This window comes from Peromyscus maniculatus, chromosome 2 (assembly GCF_049852395.1).
Source record: "Peromyscus maniculatus bairdii isolate BWxNUB_F1_BW_parent chromosome 2, HU_Pman_BW_mat_3.1, whole genome shotgun sequence".
In the NCBI taxonomy this organism is placed as follows: domain Eukaryota; kingdom Metazoa; phylum Chordata; class Mammalia; order Rodentia; family Cricetidae; genus Peromyscus; species Peromyscus maniculatus.
In genome coordinates, this window is record NC_134853.1 from 154,062,148 (window position 1) to 154,080,428 (window position 18,281).

Consider the following 18,281-nt stretch of genomic DNA (forward strand, 5'->3'; position numbering starts at 1 on the left):
TGGGTTTTAGTTATTTCCAGGTGTACTCAAGTTGACAACAAAGAATAGCCATCACATTGAGCAAATCAAAAATAAATAACAAACTAGGGGGAAATACTTGTGGTTCATACTACAAGGACAGGGTTAATCAATTCAAAGAGCACTTTCAGTCACAAGAGACCAAGAACTGAAAGATGGGCAGATGGCGTGTATCACATGTCTTTCTGTGACTTGTCCATGCTCTGCTCATCTTTCAGTTCTTGGTCTGTGCAGTGCCCTCAGAGGCCAGAAGAGGGTGTTGGATCCTCTGGAATTGGAGTTGCGTATGGTTGTGAACTGGTGTGGGTGCTGGGAACCAAACCCAGGTCCTCTGCAAGAGCAGAAAGTGCTCTTAAGCTCTGAGTTTTCTCTCCAGCCACCACACCACAAACTTGAACATTTTCATAGAATATATTTGGTAACTTTTTGGCAGTGTAATAAGACATGACTCCCCAGCTTCCTGGTGTCCTGGGCAGCAGGCATGGCTGGCACTGTAAGGTTGGAAGGTTAGCACTGGGAATAACAGCCCCGCTGTATTTCTGGTGCCTTTGGGTTATGATAGCCAAGCTCAGGAGAGTTAAACAAAGACTTTGTGGTTTTATTTGTTTCTAACTAGAAAGTAACCTGAGAGTGGAGGGTGTGGACATTTCTAAAGAGCCACACTGAGCTGTCTCAGATTCCCTGGAGAAGGCAGGGCACTGTTCTCAGGGCCCTTCTGTCATGGAATATTATTTTAACTGTGTAAAGTTGTGTTACATTTGTTTATGATACTTTTGTTAACATGCAAAGATGTGTTACATTTGTTTGATTAAATAATCAACCTGGGGTCAGGAGGCTGAGTCAGCAACTAGCTGACAGGAAGTGGTAGGGAGGAACTAAGGGTAGCAAGTGTTAGGATTCTGCCATCACTCCAGCTGCATGACCTCACATGCGCAGTTCAGTCATTAAGCAAGGGATCTTGCGTCTTATGTCATCTGTGTGCTGCGTGGCATAGCTCTGTAAGCCTACCTGTGCATGTGCATGGGAATCCTTAAAAAGCCCTCCCCTCTCCTCTCTGTCCCCCCCTCCACTCCCCCCCCATCTCTCTCTCTCTCTCTCCTCTCTCTCTCTCTCTCTCTCTCTCTCTCTCTCTCTCTCTCTCTCTCTCTCTCTCTCTCTCTCTCTCTCTTCTCTCTCTCTCTCTCTCTCTCTCCTCTCCGCTCGTGCTTCTTCCCCAGGCCTGGTTCTTTTGTCCTCTTCCCCAACAAAGCTCTGATACACGGTTTTGTCGTGGCTCGTGACCTTTCTGCACAGTAACCAGCGCCATTTATCATTTTCAAAACAGCGAAGGTTCTTAATTGGGGGCTGAGCAGAAGGATGCCCTTTTTCGGGAGACAGGAGCAAGGAGAGGAAGGTAGCTACTTGCTATCCAGCCTCCTGAGTGAGCAGGATTTCACCTCAGTCTTTGAATCCTGAGTTCTATAGAAGGATAGCGATTTAGATCCGGTCTCCTTTAGTGGCTGTGACGGAGCCAGTGCCGGAGGGAACGGAATTCCTGCCTGGTTGTGGCCTGTGCACTCAACCACTGCTGGCTGCTGCTGAGCTGCAGTCGCTGGTTGGGACAGCATTTGCTTAAGGTGCAGCCACCGTATTGAATGCACAACAACAGGACTTGGCCTCCCATCACCCACACCAGCGGCCTTCACAGAACAGCCTGCTCTAGGAACATCCTGACTTCCTGACAATGAGAAAGAAGATTCTGTCTCTTGGCTTGCACTTTCTGTGTATTTATCAGCTGACCTTCTGCTTGCTATGCTTTGAGATTTTATAAACCAACAGTAGAGCTGGGCAGCAGTGGCGCACACCTTTAATCCCAGCACTCAGGAGGCAAAGGGAGGCGGATCTCTGTGAGTTCGAGGCCAGCCTGGTCTACAGAGTTCGTTCCAGGACAGCCAGGGCTACACAGAGAAACCGTGTCTTGAAAAACTAAAAAACAAAACAAAACCCAAAAAACCAACAGCAGAACTCTGGGGCTGATTGTGGGGCGTTTACCCACCACCCCCACAGTTCCCCAGAGTTTTCTTGAGTGCAATTAGCAGGAAATATTAGATAGAAGGATTTATTGCGGAGAATATCGCGGAGATAAACAGAAAATAAAGGATAGCCTCGAGAGGGCCTGGAACCTATTCCAACGCGCCCCGACTGTCTCTGGTCCAGGGTTTTTATAGACACCAAGGGGTGGAGCAAAAGACCTCCTCCCCCAGCACAGCCAAGTGCAGGCCATCTCAGAACTTTCTGGTGTACGGTGCTTTTGGCCACAGTGTTTTGTCACAGTAATAGAAAGTAACTAATACAGGGGTATGGTTCAGAGGTAGAACATTCTGGGGCTAGCGAGATGGTGGGTAGGGGCACCTGCTGCCAATTCTGTCCACCTGAGCTTGATGCCAGGGACCCACATACATGGTGGAAGGAGAGAACTGGCCACCAGTTTCACATGTGGGGCTCACGTGGGTGCGTGTGCGCACACACACACTCACAATGTAAAAAACATTAATTCCTTGGTCACACTAGCCATGTTTAGAGTGCTCAGGAACCACGTGTGGATGGCTAGGCAGAACTGGCATGAAACATTCCACTAGATGGCTGCTGAAGTATTAGCCAGACACAGGACTCCACGGGTACTGCTGATTTTTAATTAAATACCACTTTATAATGTTATCTGCACACAGTACACAGAGTTTTGTGAACTAACACATGCTGTATTAGTTTTGATGTTAACAAAATATAAGCATCTAGAGACTATATTCTAGAGTGACTTCATTTACAAGGCGGCTCCAGTGTCAGTTAGGATTGGGTCACATTTGAAATTTGTGAGACTGCAGGGTTGGGAGGGCCTAGTCCTTTTCTGAAGGCCACCTGCATCCATTCCCATGGTGCCCTCCATCTGGCTGGGTCCACTGGAAAATCCCTCCTCCTCCTCCTCCTTCTTCGTGTTTTGAGACAGGGTTTCTCTATGTAGCTTTGGTGCCTTTCCTGGATCTCACTCTGTAGACCAGGCTGGCCTCGAACTCACAGAGATCCACCTGGCTCTGCCTCCTGAGTGCTGGGATTAAAGGTGTGCCACCACTGCCCGGCCCAGCATTCAGTTCACTGATTCCCCAACCCCGGTGCTGAAAGCGAGGGTGTCATCAGGCTGCAGTATGGGGTCAGGGCTCCCCTCTTCAAAGAACAAGAACACTTGTTCTCATGTCTAGTCATGACCCAGAACCCCAACCTGCGGACAGAACAGCGAGCCAGCTTCGGGGTGGGAGAGGAAGAGAAGAAATGAAGCTTAGCCCACACTGGAAGAAATGAAGCTTGGCCCACACTGGATGACCGGGGTGCCTTGTGGCTGGCAGAGAGGCAGCAGCAGCGTGGCATTTAATGTTACCAGGAGAGTTCAGATGGGAGTTGGACAAGGTAGTACACGGCCATAATCCCGGCACTCTGGAGGCTGAGGCAGGAGGATTGGGAGTTCAAGACCAGCCTGGGCTACATACTGAATGCCCGTCTTCAGGTTGAGCGTAGGTAAGAAGGGGAGTGGCTGGTGCTGTCAGAGCCAGGAGTGAACACAGTCAGGGCTGCGGGTGGGAAGTGGGTAGCCCTGCTGTCCGCTGACAATCCGGTGACCCCTGGGGGGCAATCAGGGCGTCTAGGACAGGGTGGGAACTCTGGAGACAGGTCTCCCACTGCCCCGCGGCCCCGCCCCATCTCCACTCAGGAGCTCAAAGGCCTTTCTGCTCAGCTCTCACGGTCCAGCTTGTAAGAGGGTGGCCACTGTCCCCAACCTAAAAGCCATCGAGCTGCCCAGGCCCAGGAGGCAGTTCCTGGGTGGCACTGCCCACCCCGCCTGCCTTCCTGCAGTTACAGTGCGCGTGTACCTCAGGCTGGCCAGGGCTAAACAGCCCACAGAAGAGGGAGGGAAGGGGCAGAGGGAGGCTGGGCACACATACCATGCCCAGATGATGGGTGCCCACACTTCACCTCCCCGCTCACTTCTTTATGTACACTGCTAGGCTCTGACAGGCACTATCAGAACAAAAGCAAAACCTGATTTTAACTCTCTAATCTTAGCTCTTTCTGCCACCACCTAGGAATGCATGAAAATCACCTCCAATTCTGAACACCCTTTGAGTTCAGGGGCCAGCCTCCCCAGGGCCTCTCTGACTCTATGCTTCTCTGTGGCAGAGCCTGCCCCACTCAAGATTATGTGTCTCCCTCTGTAGGCCTGGAGAGCAGAACTATGCGGGCTAAAAAAGGGGCTAAAACCCCCTCAGGTGTTGCTGAGCTGAGCTGGAGAGTCCTCTCTCTGCTGCCATCCCAACCTCAGGCACGTAAGCCACAATACAGACATGGTCAAGATGGAATACGGAAGCGGCAGAGCGCTGGAGTCGGAGCACTGTTCGGGCGGAGGGCTGTGATGAGGATGGCCTGTCAACATTGACCTATTAACACTGTCACCTTAGAGTGGGGTTCACTGGGTAGGGGCTGCCGCAGGTCCTAGGGGGCCATCTAGCTTGCCCACAGAAGCCAGAGAGGGCAAGAAATTGGAGGTTTGGACCTCTGGCAGGGTGTGTCGCCCCTCTGGATTTAGTGGCCCATGAGAAGGCTTCTGAGGGAGTATGCTCTCTGCTCTATGGGTTCTGGGACTCAAGACCTCCTGTGATGCCCACTAATAATGGGTCCCACTCCAGGTCCCCCGAACCAGGTCACTACAGGTGGCGTGAGGAACCCACATTTTAAACAAATCCCTATGGAATTCTGATGCCCACAAAAGCCTGCGAGCCTCTGCCTGCCACTCTCAAATGCACTTATTGGTCCAGGGTCCAAGGTGGGGGTGGGGGAGCTAATCACGAAAGAGACAGGAAGAAAGCTGCAGACCGGTGTGTGAAAATGCCTGCTCTGTCTGGACCAAGCTGGAGGCCAGAGACCCCGGTGGCCCAAAGATGGGAAACAGCAGATGAAGCTTAGCGGGTGGTCTAAAGGGAGAGGAAGCGGGGAGATAGATGTGGATCTGCAGGAAGGCTCTGGACTCTTCCCAGGAGCCAGGTGTGCCGGTCAGAGTGGCTTTGGCTGGAGGACACAATGAAATCATCTTCACAGGACTCGAACCGAGCCGGTTTTCAGAACAGGCCCAGCAGACCCTCCCCACCAGGTCTTCACAGAAGGAAGGCCCGTGCACACCACCACGGTGCAGATGACAGCTTGTTCCACTCAGGGCTGGCCCTGCTGGGCCCGGCAAAAGGGACACCAATAAATACAGTCAGAGCTACGGACTCATGAGTGAGCCAGGTAGAGCTGAGGCGTGCGTGGCGGGTAGAGACCGACTTTGCTGGGTTTGCAAAGAGGGAGCAGACTGTCATGTTTCCGCTCTAAGGAATGTGTGGTAGCCTGCAATCACTACCAGAGGCTCAGTGACCGTCCAAGGAGGTAAAACGGCTTCCACCCCCACTGGGCTAACCTGCCACACAGCTCACCTGGGAGACTCCCCAACTATTTGAAACTTCCAAGGTCAAGGTCATTGAACAGCTTCTCTGTCAGAGACGAGGGCCTCCCAAGATCATCTTGCAGAGTTCTCAGTTTAAAACCGGGATGCTTGAAAGGCAGGTTGGACAAAGGGTGGAACCGTGAGTGGCCTGTGGGCAGGGATACCCCCACGGGAGGCAGATCATTCCTTCTTGGTGTGCTCCAGGACACGGTAGGGAACCCCAGGGGCGCTTCTGGAGCTATGCTCCTCCTGCATGACGGGCAGTGTGGCCGGGGTGTAGATCTCAGAAATGTTGTCATTGTTTTCCAAGGCCCCGTAGGAAAAAGAAGCTTTGAGGTCAGGCTGGACCGTTGTCCCTTTCGCATGCATGTCCTGCATCCCTGAAATGACATCCATGTCCCCGGTCATCACGGAGGAAGGGAGGCTACGTTTCCCCCTCTCCCACCACAGACCAACCAGAGCTCAGGGGCTGATCAAGTGCAGTGCTGATCCCCCAGATGCCTTAGAGTGAAGAGGAAGGACTCATGTTTACATGGGAGGAAGGAACGAATTTGCATCCCAAGCGGCAGGTGGACAGGACAGAACCCCGTGCCCTGGACGTGGTAGATGCCACTTTGCTGTTGAATGAACTCAGGGATCCAGGAAGCTTTCTTACTATTGAGGAAATAGGGCGACTTTTGCATCCTGGGTACCCAGCAATGTGAGAGTAGCATTGTGATGACTGGAGGTAGTGTTTGACCTTTGACCTTAGGATTCCATATCTATATGCAGGGTGAGGTGTGATTTCCAATTCCATTTAGGGGAAACAAATACCCAGTTTTGTTCTTGTTATTGTGTTATTACTGTCCTTAGAGACGGGGTCTCACTTTATAACCCTGGCTGACCTGGAACTGTCTAAGCACATCAGGCTGGCCCTCACCTCAATCCACTGCCTCTGCCTCCTAAACGCTAGGGTGATAGGCAGGCACCTCCATGCCTGGCTTAAAGAACTTGAAACTTCAATTCCTGTGACCTTCTTCTACAGTCCCTCCAGGGGATCACTGGGAGGCCAACTCTTTCCCTTACTCAATGCCTTGGCACTTGTGTCTCCCGAGAAAGGATGGTAGCAGTCGGCCTCTCACTGCCTGGCATTCCCTCCGCACTGGGCTAACACCGCACAGCCGGAGGCCGACACCAGGAGCATTGGCGGTGACTGAGGTGTGCTGGTATTGAGATGAAACATGTGCTGTTTCAAATGTTCACCCAATTTTGTCTCATCTGACCCTTGAGGCCATGGAGAAGGAATACAGAGAGCTGGAAGCCACTTACCCGAGAGCCACAGCTGTTGAGAGGCAGCGGCAACGTTTAACACGAGGGTGTTTAAATCTAAAGCCTAGGTTCTTAACTGGAGTGGTATTCGGCCTCCCTACAGACTGAACTTAATTCCTAACCAACTCTAGGACAGAGATAAACTAGTACCCTCACTTCCTGGATAAAAAAAAACAAAACAAAAAAACAGGTTCCAAGAGGCAGAGTAGCAGCATGCCCAAGGTCATACAGCTGAAGAGCAGCCGGGACCTAGCTCAGGAGCCTGCAGCTGTAACGTCAGCTGAGGAGGGCCACTAGCCTTCCGGGTGACACAGATGCAATTGAAGCCTGTTTCAGGGACCAGTTTAAGAGCCGATGGTCTGTGCTTGGGCAGCAGCTCCATCAGCAGAGTGTATGCCTCCTGCTTGCCTAGCATGCACAAAGCTTTGGTTTGGATCCCAAGCACCACATAAAATTGGGCATGATGGCACACACCTCTAATCCTAGCATTTGGGAGGCAGAAGCAGGAGCTTCAGAAGTTCAAGGCAATCCTCTGTCATATAGAGAGTCCATGGCCAGCCTGGGCTACAAAAGACTCTATCTTTAAAAAAAAAAAAAAAAGTCTATGGTTTGGGGCTCATGGGTGCGGCAGGGCAGGTAAGGGTGTGTCTACTGCTCAGGGCAGTTAGTTTACCAAGCATTGTATAGCTTTGAATTTTGTCAACGCCTCCAGTCTTATACCACCAGTCCACACGAGTGTGATGGGTGTGGATATGCACTGTAGAACATGGGGTATTTAGGGGTACCTATTAGGAGTCTTAGGTTTGGGTTGGGGGGCCTGAGGAGAGTTCAGGATTTGATGCTGTTAGGAAATGGGCTACTTTGTCCCCGAAGACCTTACAGATTCTCTTTTAGAAGACTGGATAGGCCTTAGGCTGTAGTATAAGTCAGCACTGACTGGCATTCAAGCCGGGCTAGGAACAGCACCTCTGCTTTCTGTGGTTTGGACAATGTTCATGCTGGGTCTGTATTCACACATGGTAACGGAGTGCTCTTGTCTATGTAGACACCCATCTGGATGAGCATGGCTCTACTGCTGATTGAGAAATGGTTTCTATTGGGCCAAGGACAACAGAGCCAGTGGAGGCCCCATTGAGCCTGATGGCCAGGGCTGATGTTCTCTTTCCCCATCCAGGAAAGCCTCAGCTGTGATGTATCCAGGAATCTGAAGTCACCAAACCAGACAGTCAAAGGCCAGACCACATGACCAGAGAAACCAAGGAACTGGAGAGGTGGTTCTATGGATGAGCAGGCCAGTCAAGTGCTGAAATACTGAACTCTGTGTGTGTGTGTGTGTGTGTGTGTACAAATGTGCCCGTGGATGCATGTAGAAGCCGGAGGTTGATGCTGAGTGTCTTCTTTGACCACTCTCTGCTCTGGGTTTTTTTGAGTCAGGGTCTTTCCCTGACTCTTGAGCTCACTGATGAGTTATTCTGCCCCTGCCACCACTAGCACTTTCCACACCCGCTGCTGGGCCGGGCTTTCATGTGTGTGGGTGCTGGGGATCTGTATGTGGGTCCTCATACCTGCAGAGCAAGGATTTCATGCACCGAGCCATCTACCCATCCCCAAGACTTCTAAGTTTTTCAAGAAAAACGGAAGCAAAGGCAAAGTTCATCAGGCATCTACTACATCCCAGGCACTGTGCCCAAAGCCTTGACACACATGCACCCCATAACCCAGAGATGAGGGGCCCTGTTTATGTGTGAGGATGAGAGGCCTCAACACGTCACGTGGGGGAAGGTGGCAGAGTTTGAATCTGAATCAGGCCACGTGAATACCATGCGTCCAGCAGGATTGTCTCAATTGTAGCTTCCAATCTTCAACGCCTCATTTCTTACTGGTCATGAGGCATAAGAGCCACACCCACAAACTGGTCATGGAATCCTGGTATCTAGGATCAGCTGATGTCACCCCCTACTTCCCATCAGAGAAAGACATCTGTATGTATGTACATAGGAACATGTGTATGGACAGACACACAGTTTATAAACACACAGACACACAGGGACATACACATACTCGCACACAGAGTTGACACCTCACCTATCTGGGATTCAGCTATCCAGCGCCCTCATCTATCCGGAACACAGCCGAGAAACAAGGAAGTAAGCAGAAGAGGCATCTGAGCAGCCAGGTTCGACGTTAACACAGTCCACGCACTTACAGCCCGAGCCCTGAACTGCCAGGAGAAACCTCAGGGCCCCACTCAGCCACTCTGCGTTTATCCACGCGTGGCTGAGTCGGGTCACATGGCAATGCTGTCATGGGGTTCTCTACTCCTACTCAGGCAGGCTGGCCACAGCAAGCAGGGCAGATGGCAGCTTAGTAGAGCAAGATAAAACAAACAAACAAACCAGTAAGAAGCGGATGCAGCCGGGGCCGCTCGACACGGGAGCACATCAACCAGTCCTGAGAACACACTTGGGTCATGGCACGGAAACCTCAAAGCTCAGTGAGTCACGCTGCTATGCAGCCCAGGTTGGTCTCGAATGCATGATCCTTCTTGCCTTAGCCTCCCAAATGCTGGGATTGGAGGTGCATGCCACTACGAACATTGAAGAACTGCTCTCGACTAGGGAGTATTTTATGTGGCTGACATATGTGTTCATGCCATGTCCACAGATTATGTGACTGGAGAATGGGTGATTATGCTGTGGAAAATGTAGAAGAAGATTCAGGCATGACCTGGCGGCTAGCCTACCTGGCATATTGCACCTCTAAATAAGAAGCATGGCACACCGTGCTCCTAAAGTCAGAACACTGAATTCTGAAGTAGCCTGAGTAGCCAGTTACTGGCCTGGAGATGACTCTGCACTCCATTCCCCTGGCCCTTTTTTAGATTTATTTATTATGAATACAGTGTTCTGCCTGCAGGCCAGAAGAGGGCACCAGATCTCATTACATCTGGTTGCTGGGAATTGAACTCAGGACCTCTAAAGAGCAGCCAGTGCTCTTAACCTCTGAGCCATCTCTCCGGCCCTATATATCTTCTTTAATGTGCTTTTTCTGCATAGAGATCCTGATGGTATGAATGCTCACTGTCCAGTTCGAGGTAATGTGCTAAGCAATCATAGTTGGCTTCCACAGTATACGTGGTTGCTCACATGCAATAAAGCAGACGGGGTTCCCTGAACATGTCTCCAGAGTAGCTTATGTCTGTGCCCTTTACTAACTCACAGGTATTGCTGTCTTGTCGGGGGAACACCCCAGTAATGGCGACAGAGAGTCGCACCTTATATATTTCAAATCAAGATTACTTTTGGGTTGGAGTGGTAATGTTAGTTGACATTAATAGCCTGAAGAATTGATACCAGCCAAACTAACCGCTAATCCAGTGTTAACTGTCCCACTCAGTCTTCCCAGCTCACCACAAGCCCCACTCTTCCCTAGCACCTTGTGTTTGGCTCACTGCTGAATGTTCTTGCCAAGGCTAAACACCATCTGAGCTGGTGTTCTCAGGGTGGGCCCTGGGAAAGCACCATGGTGCAGGATGGAGTTAGAGCGTTGGATTCATTCATGTTAGTTCTCTTCCTCTCTGTGACCACTCTGTCTCTGTTCGCCGGCTCAGGGCCTGGTACCGCTGATTGGAACCACACATGGTGTGAGTCAGGGTTTTCTTTCGAAGACCCTGTGACAGACTTGGAAACTGGCAAGGGGTTCTCAAGGCCGACTGAGGTACCTCAGTCATCACCTCCTCATTAAACGAGATACAAACCAACAAAACACAGCTAGAACTCACGCCACGGCACATCTGTCCCACACCTCGTTTCCAACACCAAGTAGCAGTCACTCTACAAGGGCAGCCAGCAGGGCACGGGGTGGGGGGATGGGGGGGGTGGCAGGGTGGCAGAGGGGGCACTGTTACCTGGCATGGCGTCCATGGAAATATAGGGCTCGAACGGAATGGCCTTCTTCCTGTTTCGAGTGATTAAGAATACACCTAAGAAGGCGATGAGGCACCTGAAGACAGGAGACAGGAGAAGAGGAGGAAGAATGAGACCAGGAGCAATGGCGAGGGGGAGGGGGACTCAAGGGCAAGCAGTTGAGGGCCAGCTAAAGAGGAGGTTGAGACCATGAGGCCTGCAACCAGCAAGGAACAGACACTGTGCAAAATAACAGCTGGTGTAGGGATGGGGGGGGGCGGGGGAGGGGTACACACATCACAGTCCCCACAAACGGGGTTCAGAGTTGTTGATAAGTCTCCAGGGGAGCCCGGTGGTGGTGGCGGCACATGCCTTTAGTCCCAGCACTCGGGAGGCAGAGCCAGGTGGATCTCTGTGAGTTCGAGGCCAGCCTGGGCTACAGAGTGAGTTCCAGGAAAGACACAAAGCTACACAGAGAAACCCAGTCTCAAAAAACCAAACCAAACCAAAACAAAAAAGAGTCTCCAGGGCAAACACCTGCAGCATGTGGCTGGTCCGCTTCATTCTGGCCAGTATTCTCAAAAGCATGTCTTTTAAAAAGCCCCATTTTTTAAAAACTAAAAATATTCATTTTATATTTTATTATATTTCATTTTTTTGGTTTTTCGAGACAGGATTTCTCTGTGTAGCCTTCACTGTCCTGGAACTCGCTCTGAAGATGAGGCTGGCCTCAAACCTTCCTGTCTCCGAGTGCTGGGATCAAAGCCACCACTGCCTGGCTTTAAAAAAATTCTTTATGATTTGAATTCAGTCAGTATAAAAGTCTAGCAAAATGCAAATGAATAAATACTAGGAAGTCCCTGTGTCTCCTAATCCAACTCCCTCAGGGGCTGGATATTCTTTAAGCGCTCTCTCTCTCTCTCTCTCTCTCTCTCTCTCTCTCTCTCTCTCTCTCTCTCTGGCTGGCCTGGAACTTGTTATGTAGATCAGGCCGGCCTGAACTCACAGATTTACCTGCTTCTGCCCCACCCGCCACTCCCAGGGCAGGTGTGTGCCTCCACCTGACTCAGTTTTCCTTTTCTTTCAGTTTATGTAAACAAACAATTGCTCAAAATCAAGGTGCAATTTACAAGCAGTAATGTATAAATCTCAAGAAGGATGGATGGCTTGTTTCTATTAATGTGTGTGTGTGTGTGTTCACCTCCCAGGTCAAGATCAAAAGATTTCTATCTCTCTAAGTCAGTGGTTCTCAACCTTCCTCATGCTGTGGTGACCCCAACCATAAAATTACTTTGTTGCTACTTCATAACTGTAAATTTGCTACTATTATGACTCATAATATAAATATCTGGTATGCTAGAGATCTGATATGTGACCCTGTGAAAGCATCATTCAACCCCCATAGGGGTCACGACCCACAGGTTGAGAACCACTGCTCTAGAAAGTTCTATGCAGCTGTGGGTGACCTTGAACTCCTGCCTCTGTCTTCTAAGTGCTGGGATTAGAAGTGTGCGTCACAATGCCTGGTTTCATGCGGTGTGGGGATGGAACCCAGGGTTTGGAGCATGCCAGGCAGGAACTGTATCAAAAGAAGCCTCGCCCAGTTTCCTGGAAGGACCTGTGTCTTCTCCTCTTCATGCCCCACCACGCCCAGAGTCTCTACTGCCCGACTTCTCTCCCCACGAGGTACATTTACCAGAAATGACAAGAAGAGAGAAGACTGCAGGCCTTTGGGGGAGCAAGCTGCTCACTTTGGGGGCCAGCATCCTCCAGCTAGCAGCTCTCCCAACTCCAGGAGCAGGGCTGAAGCAATGGGGTGGGGGCAAGGTCTGGCTAGATGGGGGGTGACTCACCCCAGTGCAAACAGGCAGATGTGCAGAGCTTCCTCCCCGAGGAAGTCCAGGTAGAAGATTGCACCTGCGCAGTGGTGAGGGAGAGAAAAGATCACGACCGTTTCCAGACCTGCCCTGTGCCCACCCAGGGAGGTCTGGTTATCGGCTCTTCTGTGCAGGTACCAAAGTGACCAAAACCACTAGGACTGACAAGTTTGGAGGCAGACAGTCTTCTCTGACGGCCCTCTCAGGCTCTTTCTACCTCCATATTCAAATAGACTTTTGGGATGGTATTAAACCACTCCAAATAGCAAAGTTCTCGTAGATGCTTCCTCTAACAGCATCTTCTATCATTAACCACAGGTCATGATAATTTCCCTGCCTCAGCTTCCCAAGTGCTGGGATTACAGGCTCCAGCCACCGTCCCTGGTTTGTTTGTTCATTTCTTCTTCTCCTCCTGATGCCCCGCCCCCTCCCCTCCCCCCTTTTTTGGACAGAGTCTCACGTAGGGCAGGCTGGCCTCAAACTCCTTATATGTAGCCAAGGATGACTTTGAACTTCTCCTTCTTCTACCTCCCAAGTGCTGGGATGACATATGCAGAGCCAGACCTGGTTAATGCAGCATGGAGGATGGAACCCAGGGTTCTGTGCACACTAGGCCAGCACTCGGCCAACGGAACCACATCCTAGCCCCCATGACCAAAACTGTTGAAGAAGCCCTGCCTAGAACCCAAAAGCAGGAGGAAGAGGGGATGTTTGGATTGTACATGTTGCAGTTCCAGAGAGGAAGTGTTATTAGGAAGGCAGAACTAAGGCTTAGAGAAGGTAAACTGATCATTCCCTGAGCCACACAGTCGGCATATGTCCATTGGAATGCAAGCCTCCATCTCCAAATCCCACACCCTCTACAAAAACCGCAGGCAGGGTCAGAAAGCCGAATCAGTTGAGAGGTAGGCTCCACCCCCACCCAGGGACAATGCCCCTCTGCTTAGGCAAGAGACGGAAACTCAGTAACGGCTACTCTTACCTGCTGTGATGGCCGCAGTGGTGGACAGGATGTAGCCAATGCTGGCGATCAAGGAGGAGTCATAGATCTGAGATGCTTGACTCAAAAACCTGCAACACACAGGCACTTGGGTCAGTGGGCTAAGGGGTAAAAGTGGAACCTGGGGTATAAGGCAAGGCATGGGGGAGGGTTTCTAGGTCTATAAGAGTGGACTCTCCCTATTACAGGGCACTGTGTATCCCAAGATTTGGGGTCTGAGCTTGGCCCACAGACTGAGGCCGGTCTGCAGCATGCCTCTGACTGTATGACTCTGGCCATTGCCACGCCCGTCTGCCCTTCTCCTCACTCCTGATCCCCACCTCACTGGACAGAGCTGCTCCTGGGTCCCACACACATCCCAGGATACTCTCCCGGGACTTGTCACATCCGGCCCAATGTTGTAATTTTTAAAATATTAGAAACATATTTTAGTGGTTACCACAATGAATGGGAGGAAGAAAGGAGAGGGTCAGCATCCCTCCTCATCTATGGCAGACACCACCTTCATATGGGAACTGATCTGCTCTCTGATTCTCTGCTGACATCCAAGTCGGCACTGAACAGCTGTCCACAGGGACATCAGCCACCAAGCCAACCGTCTGCGCATGGGCTGTGTCCCTGAGAGCAGTGAGGAGGACTATGGCTCTGGGTGCTGGGAGACTGTCCTGACTGGGAGACCAGAAGTTCCTAAGGGGTGGCAGGAGTCCCTGGTTGCCTGTGTGACCCTGATCTCTCAGCACAGAACCTGTGTGCTTGGCTAGGGCTCCCCTTGGGAGGGCTATAATGGTGTTGTAAGGCTAAAAGTCATAATGGTAGAAAGGGTGGTAGCGACAACGCTGGTAACGTGTGTGGACACCGAGCTGGGGCACCTCAGGCAGATCTGTGGGTGTCAGCTGCAGAGGGCGAAGCTGAGCCCCAGAGCAGCCTGGTGAGACTTGGTGGAGCAGATGCACAGGGGCCCACACTGGGGGCCTGACGTCTAGGTTTAGCTCTCGACCTTCATGTCCTGGCTCTAATCTCCCTCTGCCTCCCAACATGTGACAGACAATTCCATCTCCAGCCGTGCCCCCCAGAGGGTGCTGTGAACATAGGTGAAGAGAAGATGGGGGCCCCCATGAGCATCAGCTGTTGTTATGGCTCTCAAGGTCAGGTGGCTGGTGGGTGCTGAGCCCAGGCCAGACCAAGGAACCTGACCTCCAGGCTGGTTCAACCTCACCCACCATCTTGAATCCTGGCTGACTGACTCAGGTTGTCGCCTACAATATTCATGGAATGCCGCTCCCTTCCAGTCCCCTGGCAGGGCTCTAGGACTCAGAGGGGGCAGGACTGAAGTCTACTCTTAGGATTTCAAAGATTCACGTCACCCATATTCAGAGGTAGAAACGAGCAAGCGTGCATTCTTTTCTCTGTGAGGATCTGGGTCAGAGTTCTCAAAGACAGGAAATGACAACTCTATTCCTCCAAGCAGACAAGCAAGCGATTCCCAGGTGACTGCAAGGCTTCTCTTCAAGTTCCCACAGGGCATATGACAGGAAGTGAGCCTGTTTCTCATACTTTGAGGTAGAAGGTGCACTCGGGACAGGGAGGGGTGCGTTGCGTGCGTGCGTGCGTGCGTGTGTGTGTGTGTTTGGACTCCTTCTCCCAGGTGTGTGCGAATTTGGATTCCACTCGACCACCTCCCCCACTCCCCCACCCCCTCCACGAACTCATCTCCACCCTGATGCTAAACTGGTTCCTGGCATCTTCTGGCTCCCTACAACTTCAGGACCAAACAGAACCGGGCCCAGAAGTGGAGGCAAGGCAACGCACGTGGCCTGATAGATGGCAGTGGCCACCATGCACACGAACATCACGTAGAAGATTGGGTAGTCCAGCTGCAGGTTGCCTTGGATGGACAGCACCAGCATCCCTGCCACAGCCTTGACCGTCACCACCGTCATGGAACCTGCGGAGAGCAAGCCAGAGTGTGGGCGGCCTCAAGAGAACGTGAGGAATCGGATCCCGAAAGGACTTGGGGACAGAGGGTAGGAGGACCATGGAGCTCCCATGGTAAGAAGACATCACTGGCTAGGTCTACCTTGCCCAGGACTCCCAGGGGGCTTTTGGGAGCCCACTACCTATGATGCGACACCTCATGCAGCCTTGAGGCAGGGGGAGGGGCTTGGACTTGCCTCTACTGGATGTGCCTCCCCATGGGAGGCCTTGCCTTCTTGTGGGAAGGAGAGGAGGGTAGATTGGGGTGGGATGGGGGCAGGAGGAAGGAAGAGGGGGATCTTTGATTGGTGTGTAAAATGAATGAAAAAATTTTCTTAATAAAAATTAAAAAAAAAAGAATAAAAAAAGGAGGGATGTGAGGTACCCACAGCTATTTCTAAATGTCACTTCACTGTACCCTAGTGGGCATCAAGTTCAGGTCTCTGTCCCCAGACTACATGGCAGTGGGGAGCGGGGTGTGGCTCTTTGAATGGACACACAAACTTCCCCTGAGCCCAACTTCTGGTAATCCAGGATAATAGGTGAGGAAAGAACTCAGGAACTGGGGCTTCAAAATGCTCAGTCACGTGCATTTTCTGTGGGTTTAGGGACTGGAGAGATGGCTAAGTGGTTAAAAGCACTGGCTGCTTTTTTAGGGGACCTGAGTTCAATTCCATCACCCACATGGCAGCTCACAATCATCTGTAAGTCCAGATTCTGGGGATGTGACACATCTTTGAGCCTTCATGGCAATCATACACATACACACACACGGAATACCCCCTCCCACACACACACACACAAAAGTTACAGATAAATCTTTTTTAAAAACCTCTTTGTGTGTCTTCCAGTTGTTTCAGTTGTTTCTCTCTCCCCCTCCCCCCCTTTAGACAGACTTCTCACTGAGTCTGGAGCTCGTCCATTTGGCTAGACTGGCTTGCTAGTGAGCACTGGGGATGCTCCTGTCTCCGCCTCCTTCCTGCAAGGGTTACAGGTGCACAGCCTGTACCCGTTCTTATGTGGGCGCTAGGGACCCGAATTCGGGTCCACAAGCACTCTGTTGACGGGGCCATCCCTCAAGCTCCTTCCATATATTTCTTTACTCCAAGAAGTCTCTAGTGTTCTGTTCCTTTATGCATATGCAAATTCATATCCAACATGTCTTCACTCACTTCAAAATCATAACTATGTAACAATGCATTTATATGATATGCAATGCACCTTATATGCGATAAAACATGCACAGGAAATGTAACCACTTAAAGGATGGGAGGAAAATGGTGGAAGTTATGTTTTCTTCCTGTACATTTCACAAATGTCGTGACTACCTCACTACGAAGACCCACTGCTGACCTCCAAGTGGCTTCAGCTCACAAAGTGCCACATCTCCTGCCACGCTGGAGTTAGATAAAACAGCTGGAGGAAGAGACAGAGGAAGCCACAGCCCTGGCTGAATTGCTTTGCCTCCTCCTCTGTCAGCTGCCTCATTAGCTTTCCTCTGCCAACAATCCAGCACCCAGTGCCTTCTGGGACCCTCAGCCAGTGTACCAGTTTGCAGGCGCCGGGAGCCATTGACGTCAAGCACGCATCATCATACTGTCCACGCTACCAAACAGCAGAAGGGCCATGAAGGAGGGGATGTTGATGACTCAGGTTCTAACCACCACAAACAAAGTCACAGCGGAACAGGGGACTGGCTTGTGCTGCAACCTGGGTACACCTGAGAATGTTATGTTCAAACGAGCCCGTTATAAAAAGGCCTCCTAGGGCCAGGTGTGTAGTGTGCACCTGTAGTCCTAGCACTTAGGAGGCTGAGGCAGGAGGATCAAGAGTTCAAGGCTAACTGTCTACAAAAGAAGATCTTTTTTTTTTTTTTTTTTTTTTTTTTTTTTTTTTTTTTTAAAGCTGAAGATGTAGCTCAGTTGAGAGGGGGCTTGTCTAGCGTGCACAAAGCCCTGGGTTCAGTCCCCAGAGCTGCCTAAACAGGGTGGATTGCAATCCCAGCACTCAGGAGGTGCCAGCCGGACAATGAGAAGTTCAAGGCGGCAGCACAGAGATTTCAAGGTCAGCCTGGGCTGCCGGGTATCCAGTCTCAATACAAACAAACGAAGAGCCATATCAGGATATAATTCCAGTTATAGAATGCTGTGGGATGGTCTATATGTCAAATTGCTCTGATTGGTCAATAAATAAAACACTGGTTGGCCAGTGGCCAGGCAGGAAGTAGGTGGGACAAGGAAAGAGGAGAATTCTGGGAAGCAGAAGGCGGAGGCAGAGAGACACTGCAGCTGCCTCCATGACCAGCAGCATGTGAAGATGCCGGTAAGCCACCAGCCACGTGGCAAGGTATAGATTTATGGAAATGGATTAATTTAAGCTATAAGCACAGTTAGCAAGAAGCCTGCCACGGCCATACAGTTTGTAAGCAATATAAGTCTCTGTGTTTACTTGGTTGGGTCTGAGCGGCTGTGGGACTGGCGGGTGACAAAGATTTGTCCTGACTGTGGGCAAGGCGGAAAACTCTAGCTACAATAGAAGACGTTCACAAAGGTGCATTCATGCACAGAAGGTAGGTTAGCGTTTGCCCGGTGCTGGGAGGACGTGGGATGGGAGTCACCGGCACTGAGTATTTTAGAGGTGAAAATGTTCTACGATTAGATTGTGGCTGTGCGAATCTACGACTACAGCAATCC

General features: G+C 51.0%; 1 protein-coding gene across 4 annotated transcripts in view; it reads right to left on the bottom strand.

Moving 5' to 3' along the window:
* Window positions 1-2,668: 2,668 nt before the first annotated feature.
* Window positions 2,669-18,281, bottom strand: part of Nipal3 (NIPA like domain containing 3) — a 41,076-nt gene continuing 25,463 nt past the window's right edge. The window contains exons 8-13 of one of the 4 annotated variants that reach the window (XM_015994554.3): window positions 15,424-15,559; window positions 13,597-13,685; window positions 12,591-12,654; window positions 10,740-10,834; window positions 8,918-8,949; window positions 2,669-5,904 (exon numbers count right to left, since the gene is read on the bottom strand). In XM_015994554.3, coding sequence (XP_015850040.2) covers window positions 8,933-8,949; window positions 10,740-10,834; window positions 12,591-12,654; window positions 13,597-13,685; window positions 15,424-15,559 — 401 coding nt within the window. In that variant the 3' untranslated portion in view covers window positions 2,669-5,904; window positions 8,918-8,932. Of the gene's footprint in view, window positions 5,905-8,917; window positions 9,054-9,097; window positions 9,196-10,739; window positions 10,835-12,590; window positions 12,655-13,596; window positions 13,686-15,423; window positions 15,560-18,281 lie in introns of those variants that run through there. The other 3 variants (XM_006975671.4, XM_076565391.1, XM_042272086.2) reach the window with 3 other exon arrangements.